The sequence below is a fragment of the Ctenocephalides felis genome, unplaced genomic scaffold (assembly GCF_003426905.1).
Source record: "Ctenocephalides felis isolate EL2017-DRISC unplaced genomic scaffold, ASM342690v1 CF-g0.4_SCAFFOLD_01886, whole genome shotgun sequence".
Lineage (NCBI taxonomy): Eukaryota > Metazoa > Arthropoda > Insecta > Siphonaptera > Pulicidae > Ctenocephalides > Ctenocephalides felis.
In genome coordinates, this window is record NW_020538040.1 from 52,440,473 (window position 1) to 52,448,611 (window position 8,139).

Below are 8,139 nucleotides of genomic sequence, written 5' to 3' on the forward strand. Positions count from 1 at the left end.
ACAAAATTTGTACTTATTAAAATCTCTATAAATTATCTGATAATTTGATATGCATATGTCTAATGATCATTTTTGACCGCAAAATGGAATTTTTTAACTTTTATTGAATCTACAAAACCATTGGACCTGGCTACCCAAAAAATTAGTCAGTTCTTCATTTCGTTAATACAAGTAAAATGTTTTTTGAATCATTCAAATCGGACGCTCAGCTATCTTCGAAACGGCTAGGCCTGCCTAGCCAAAAACTAATCAGCGCATCCCCCATCAATAGGAATCGAATGTTTTTTGAATCATCCGAATCGGTTGATCGGTGCGCCCGAAAAATTGGATAAAAAATAAACACGCGCACACACACACACAGATATCATGTTTTTCTAACAATTAGGTATGCCAAAATGTTCAGAGACTGTTGAAACGTAAGGATATGCAAAAATTTTCATGTTCGATTTTTGGACGATTACTATAGTGTACCCTAAGGGAAGTTAATTATAAAAAATACCATGTTTTGTTCATGTGATGCCAAAAATTAATTAAAATAGGCACTATTAATAAAAATTTAATGTTTGCAAATATTGTTACGAAAAATTTATTACAATGGTCAAATGTTTTAATAAATTGAGGTTAACAGTATGCAATTTTTCCTTTATTATACCAAAATTTAAATATAATTTAGTGCACTAATAAAACGTGAACCACTGGATTTTTCTTTTAAAATTTAATATTGTCAAACTAATTACTCAATGTCTTTCTATTTAGACAGATTGTAATTTATAAGAAAATAATAAAAAAAACAGTATGTAATCATTTTTCCAATACTTTTCCCGAAAATCCTTTAGCATTTTAATATAAAAAATGATAAATGGTTAAGTATAAAGTGTTTTTAAAAAATAAATAAAATAATAAACTATAAATAATCACAAAACAAATTTTTTTGAACGAGTGTATTACAGAAAAATCTGATTCAAAAACATTATAATCATTTTTCCAATACTTTTCTCGAAAATCATTTGCCATTATAATATAAAAATGAAAAATGATTAAGTTTAAAAGAAATTAAAAAAACTATTAATAATCACATAAAATAATAATTTTGAACGAGTGTATTACAGAAAAATCTGCTTCAAAAACATTATAATCATTTTTCCAATACTTTTCTCGAAAATCATTTGTCATTATAATATAAAAATGAAAAATGATTAAGTTTCAAGTTTAAAAAAAAAATAAAAAAACTATAAATAATCACATAAAAGAATAATTTTAAACGAGTGTATTACAGAAAAATCTGCTTCAAAAGCATTATAATCATTTTCCCAATACTTTTCCCGAAAATCCTTTGCCATTATTATATAAAGAGGAACAATGATTAGGTTTTAATTTATTTTTAAGTTTGCTCTATATAATCACAAAATTTAATTTTAATATATCAAAATTGAAAAGACTTACTACTGTTCTACTAGATCTAATGTTTAATATTTCATATAATATAATATTTCAAATAATATTTTGATGATAATATATGAAATGATATTATCATCAAAATTACTGAATGTCTTACTTTTCGTAAAGACAGATTGTAATTCGATAAAGAGAATAAAAAAAAGATTAGGTTTTAAGTTAAAAAAAAAATTAAAAAAACTATAAAGAATCACATAAAAGAATAATTTTGAACGAGCGTATTAAAGAAAAACCTCCTTCAAAAACCTCGCGTGCAACAAGTATTCGAAATCAAAACAAAAACAAAAGGGCGTCTAGCATAGGAACGCCCTGCAAAAACTGGTTAAATGCAACTGTTACCTTTTCTTAATTTATATAGAATATTATATCAAATATATAAAGTATAATACACCAATAATAATTACACAGTATTAAATAAATATTAATAAATTTCAAAGAATGTTACTATTGTATACATCGCGTTTTGACGTTTGACAGATACTAATCTCGCGTCGATCATATGTAAACAACAGCACATGCAGCCCTTCGCGGTGTATACAACAACAACAATGGAGTACATTAAACTTTTCACTCACCAAATCAATGGGTAATCCAACAAGTTCCGAAAGCCAAGTCAATGAACGGCTCCCATCATAATAGCTGCCAGTTTCAATCGCCATTATTTTACCATACAAAACTACCGCAAAAAATACTAGAAGCCACAGTTAAGTCACAAATTGTCTAACGAAAACTTTTTTTTTAAAAAAACTTGCTCAATCCATGCTGAATTGAAAATGTTCACTGTTGACTAAACCGGCTGCACACAGCAGACATAACCTGCACAAGAATTTCGGATGACATTACGCTCTAAGTATTACTGAAGGTATACTATCATCTCGCTCGCGCCAGCAAACGCTTCGAACTGAAGCGGAGTGATGTGAGCGCTACGGTACGGATTGCATTCGATCTGGACTTAAGTAGGAGGAATGAATGCCGAGTAAAAATAAATGAACCAGTGCCGGCGGCGAAATTAAAAGATTCACATACACCAACATTTGTTCATCAATGCTACATAAAAATTTTCAAGGGTTTATAGACATTGATAGTAAAACTAGTGGGGTGCATGGCATCGTGCCTTAAGGCAAATTGCTGGAACTTCCCGTACCGTAATCGAAAATCTTGGTACGGAATCCAAGAAAATTTACACAAAATGTGTACACATTATTAATATCTCTATAAAATATCTAATAATTTGATGTACATATGTCCAATAAACATTTGTGACCGCCAAATGACATTTTTTTTAACTTATTTTTATTGAGAGTCCATAACCGCTTGACCTGCCTTCCCAAAAATTTAATCAGTTCTTCATCTTGTCAATAAAAGTAAAATCTTTTTTGAATTATTAAAATCGGACGCTCCGTTCTCTTAAAAACTGAGTTACCGTTTTTGGCACTTTTTGCCCCATATCTTCGAAACGGCTAGACCTGCTTTAGCCAAAAACTAATCAGCACGTCTCCTTATCAATAGGAATCAAATATATTTTAAATTATTCAAATTGGTTGACCGGCGTTCCCGAAATCGATGACGAAATGTTGTATCCGCACAAACACACATACAAACATACATTCATTTTTTCTAAGGTATGCTTAAATGTTCAAAAACCTTTGAAACGTAAAGATATATAAAAAAAATTATTTTCGATTTTTTTGCGATTTCTGTAAGTTACCCTAACGAGAACTTAATTATTCGATAATCACAAATATATTTTATTAAGGTGACCATACGTCCCGGTTTGGCCGGGATAGTCACGAATTTTCATCTTATTTTCCAGGTTTTTCTGAAAGCAATATTTGTCCCGGATTTAGATGTTCTTTTTCGGGTTTCCAAAAAGTATAAGTATAAATTAAATATTTGCAATTACTTGATAATAAAGTTACAACAATGCACCAAATATTTGATAATAATATTATAGAACGAGTTTGCATAAATGAAACAATACGTTATGAATGAGAATATTGCCGAATGCAAAATTCTAAAAGCCGATTAAAATAGCCCCTCACATTAATAATATCTAATGATTTTTAATTTTACAAAAATTACCAAAAATGATGAAAACGAACTTTTTGAACCCCTTGCGCAAGTGCTAATTTTTATTAAAGTTAATTATGTAGAAAAAATATGATATAATATAGTATATATAATAGAATATTAAAGTCCTATTAAAAGTAAGTTATTCTGATTAAAATAAAACATTCCAGTCAATAAGAAAAACTGATTTTAAATCATATTTAAGATATTGAGCACAATGCTCCCCCCATCCCGAGTAAGCAAAACTCAAATTTCGTTTTTGACTTTAAAAAATATGGTCACCTTAATTTTATGTATAGATTAGACATTATTCCCGTTACACTTACAACCGATTGACCAAGCACTTAAAAATGTAATCATCACAATTTTTTCTATTAAAATATAATATTTTATTTATTTATAAATTTCGAGAATTGAATTTGATATTTATGAAAATTTTGTTACCATTTATTATGGGCCGATCTTGAGATAAAATAGACCCTTGTTATGGCAAGGCTATGTTAAGTTCCAGTTTTCATACAAAGTGCTACTAAGTACTGTCAAAATGCCGTGTATCTGCTAGTCTATCTTTACCAAAAACTAATCACCGCGATTCCCAACAATCACCTTTCGAACAATTTTTGAATTGTAAAATTGATTTAAAATAGTGGCTTAAAACGTGGGCGAAACTTTTCTGCTATTAACAAAAAAACTGCTCGGCTGATCGTCGCGCAAAACTAACAAACGCTAATTCTTATCGAGTTACATCGAATCAACTTTAAATTTTTAAAATCGGTCCAGCCAAAGGTAAAAAATTGGTTCAAATACACACACACATACATACTTTTTCCAAATTTGGTCTCATTCGGTTCAGAATGAGTTTGAAGTTAAAAATCAAGTAGCCCGATGAATCTTTAAATAATTTGCATGTCACTTGCCTTATATTGAATTTAATTACTTATTTTTATACAAAAAAATATTTGTAATTATTTTTACTTCATTTTTTTTATGATAAATTAAAAATTTCTCCAGTAATGCTAACTTTTATTAAAAAAATTAAAACAGCAAGCGAATAAGTATATCTGTAATTTTTACTAATGAAGTATTTGATATGCTGTTTACAATGGAATTTAAATATACACCAGAAAATAATTCCTTGAACTAAAATCAATCAACCCGTTATGTGAATCAATTCAAATCTGGCGATTTTCTATCATTTATAGTTGCTATGAAAGTTGAAATAGTTATCAATTATATTCAGTTATATCGTTTAGTGTGCGTTTAGAATAATATATCAAATAATAAACTTACTTGCTTACATTTCAAAAGTATTCCATTCCTTTAGATTTATTATATTTATTTGTATTTAATTTATTTTAAAAAAAACGTAAAATTTTTGTTACTATATGTAATTAATTTTAATATGATTTATTTAATGAAAAGAACGTTCATTGTATAGCAAAAAATACAATGTAAAACATAAATTAATATCAGTTTCAAAGCCTACTTTATACATATATTAATTCATCAAATCTGTTTGTTTTTCGAAAATACATTTATGGTTGAATCCAAATAATTTCTTAACATCACAGAACACTGAAAGAATACTTTGAATAATTAGCATTTAAAGCTAATTATTTTATACATAACTATATATTATGCATCAATTATAAATAAATAATATTAAGTGCAATTTTATATGTTAGACTGACGAAAAAGAAAAAATAATTTATCGAGATATCGTTAAAATGTTGAACACCGTAAACATTATATTTTTTGTATCAAGTAATATGAAAATATATTCATAGCAGAATAATAAAATGCATAAATGTAACGTAAATAATTTATTTTTCCTTAAAGCAGAAATTAATCACAATATGTGCAGAACAAATAAACACTCGCTAATGGATTTGCAACCAGGCAATAAAATTATATCTTAAATAATTAAGCAGTAAAGATACCTATAAAACAAACAGACACTATTTTGGAATTAATTAGATTTATTCTGTCAACATATATATGGAACTTCCTCATCAAAATCGAATACACTTTTATCCCGCTGCTTTAAGCAGTAGCTTATTTCCAGCATTTGATTTTACGGCTTGTTTCATGGCATCATACCAAAATCCAATGTTAGTATTTTTACGAACATCTGAAAAGGCTTCACAACCTTCAAAGCTATTTAAAATTCCAAATACAGCAAGATCAGCAAGATTTGGTGATTTTCCACCCATGTATGGAGTCTTCTGTTTTTGCAAAGCTTTTGTCCATTCATCACAGCTATCATACAATGATTCTCTCACATCATCTTTTAAATTATATCTGAATAAATAATGCTAATGAAAAAACTTCATAATAAAAAAGGATAATAATAAAAATTCTACACTTACTTCGTTTTAAGTTTTTTACTTATGAGCCACATGGCCAATGCACCTACATGTACCATTAAAGCTACCTCCCATGCAGGAAAATGCAAATCCCACTCTCCTGACTTTGAAAACCATTTAAATGTTTCAATAGATTCAGAATAAGTTCGATATACATTTGGAGACAACATATGAACAAGGTTTTCATCAGCCCACATTCTCCATTTTCGTTCACATCTAAAAGATCAGAGATAACAAATCAATGTTATAAATAAATTGTGAAGCACAAACCAGTCTCTTACATAAACAAACATAAATGTATATTATGCAAATTTAGAGTTGTGTTCATTAAGGGTACCTATTATAAATTTTTCATATCCATAATGAGTACGCGACAAACAATTTAATGATTACATCAGAATGCATATTTTGTCGATGCGATAATTCATATATTTTATATCTATGTAGAAACCATAAACTTATTTTTGATTCCTACAAATAATAGTTAATTTTGAACTATGCTAATTTTCATAAAGCCTTCTAAGTACTTATACGCATTAAGAGCTTCCTCAAGCAAAGTCTTATTTGAATAAAAGCTCTGAAATTCCTGATTAAATATAAATTATTACAAGAAACATTTTAATATGTATTATATTTTATATATATATATTTGATGTAAAATTCCAATGCTTGTTGTATTATTATAGAAGATTTTTTCTTAGTTTTTGCATAATACAATAAATATAAAATCCAATTAGATCCATTTAGTTACAAAAGACAAACATTATGATAAAATTATGTTAAATACTTTGAATATAACTCTATGTTCTGTACCTCTACCTCAAATCTACCGATCAATGTATAGAACTATGCTTAACATTTTTTTCTTTAATTTGCAAAAAATGAAATTAGCGTAAAGTATGAAATTTTAATATCAATTTTAAATTGAATCCATTGTAAAATACATCTTCATAACAATATTAAAATCATAATTGAAATTTGCTATAAAATTGATCATTAAACAGAAAATTTTTGATGCAAGAATAAACTTGAAATTAATTACTTACAATACATCATCAGATGATCTTTTTGACTTCTTATCTTGAAACATCAAGTTATATTTATTCATGATATCACTTTTTTTATTCCCTGCTTCATCGGACATTTCTACTGTTGGATAATAATTAACTAGCTCGCTGACAGTTTGTTTACTGTCGCACATATAGGATGCTAATAAAGATATAATCATTGAACTGTCATTCAACTGGTAATATCCTTCTTCACTTTTGGCTACTAATATAGGTACTTTTTTATACTTTGACCACCTAATAGATTGCCTTAATACTGCATCGACTTCTACTACATCGTATGAGAATCCATAATAATCTAAAAATGCTCTCACTTTACAGCAAAATGGGCATGTTTGATATTGAAATAGTACTAGTTTGAGCTTTGTCTTGTCTTGTAACATTTTAATTTGTCTCGTAGCTTGGTAATCAGGCATTTTTTCGAGCTTGAAAGGTTTATTTTCATGACTTAGTGAAACCGGCGTTTTTCTGTTCTCAGCATATGCATTGTAACCAGAGTAGGCGCTTCCAATAACGACTCCAACAGTGGCCCCAATTATGCTCAATTTCAACGTACTTCTCTGGGGCTTCGAATTAGTACTGTAAGCGTATCTAGTAATATGAAAATTTTGAGATTTACCATATTTAGAACAGTTTAGCAGATTGATGTTGAGAACGTTGCGGCCTAATTTGAAAGCTGACATTTCAACGCAGTTTCAGCATCTATTTTTCAAATCTTGTATTATGGACTAAACGTCAAAGTTCTTTTACGTTATTATTATTCAAAGCCGATTTAAAATTGATGCTGCCTGCGATAATAACAAAGCATAGTAACGGTATAGCCATCTGTAAGCATCTATAAGCTACTATTTCCAAATCAGTGAACCTGATTCAAACCGATTCAAACGTTCAGCATAGAAGCGAACAAACGCACTGTGGCATATTAAGTGTCGAAATGTGACACCAGAGAGGAAACTAGCTGTAAGTGGAATTCTGTCTTAAGGCAATTAAGGCATCGTGCCTTAAGGCAAATTGCTGGAACTTCCCGTACCAAAAATTATTATTATGTTCAAAACGATTAACATTTTTGAAAAAAAATTTACTTCGAAAAAATAAGATTTTTGACAAACAATTAGACAAAAAATTACTTTTTTTTGAAAAAAAATTTTTTTTTAAATTTTTTTTTTAATTTTTTTTTTTGA

General features: G+C 28.4%; 2 protein-coding genes across 2 annotated transcripts in view; both read right to left on the minus strand.

Moving 5' to 3' along the window:
* Positions 1-2,342, minus strand: part of LOC113377519 (lysophospholipid acyltransferase 1) — a 42,607-nt gene extending 40,265 nt beyond the window's left edge. Inside the window, exon 1 of the mRNA XM_026617871.1 lies at positions 2,031-2,342. Coding sequence (XP_026473656.1) covers positions 2,031-2,114 — 84 coding nt within the window. The 5' untranslated portion in view covers positions 2,115-2,342. The remainder of the gene's footprint in view (positions 1-2,030) is intronic.
* Positions 2,343-5,423: 3,081 nt separating this feature from the next.
* Positions 5,424-7,721, minus strand: LOC113377766 (prostaglandin E synthase 2-like). Its single transcript, XM_026618186.1, has 3 exons — positions 6,938-7,721; positions 5,895-6,107; positions 5,424-5,826 (listed from the first exon to the last, which is right to left on the minus strand). The coding sequence occupies exons 1-3, from the start codon at positions 7,639-7,641 to the stop codon at positions 5,556-5,558; spliced, it is 1,188 nt and encodes a 395-aa protein (XP_026473971.1). The 5' UTR covers positions 7,642-7,721; the 3' UTR covers positions 5,424-5,555.
* Between the last annotated feature and the right edge of the window lie 418 nt (positions 7,722-8,139).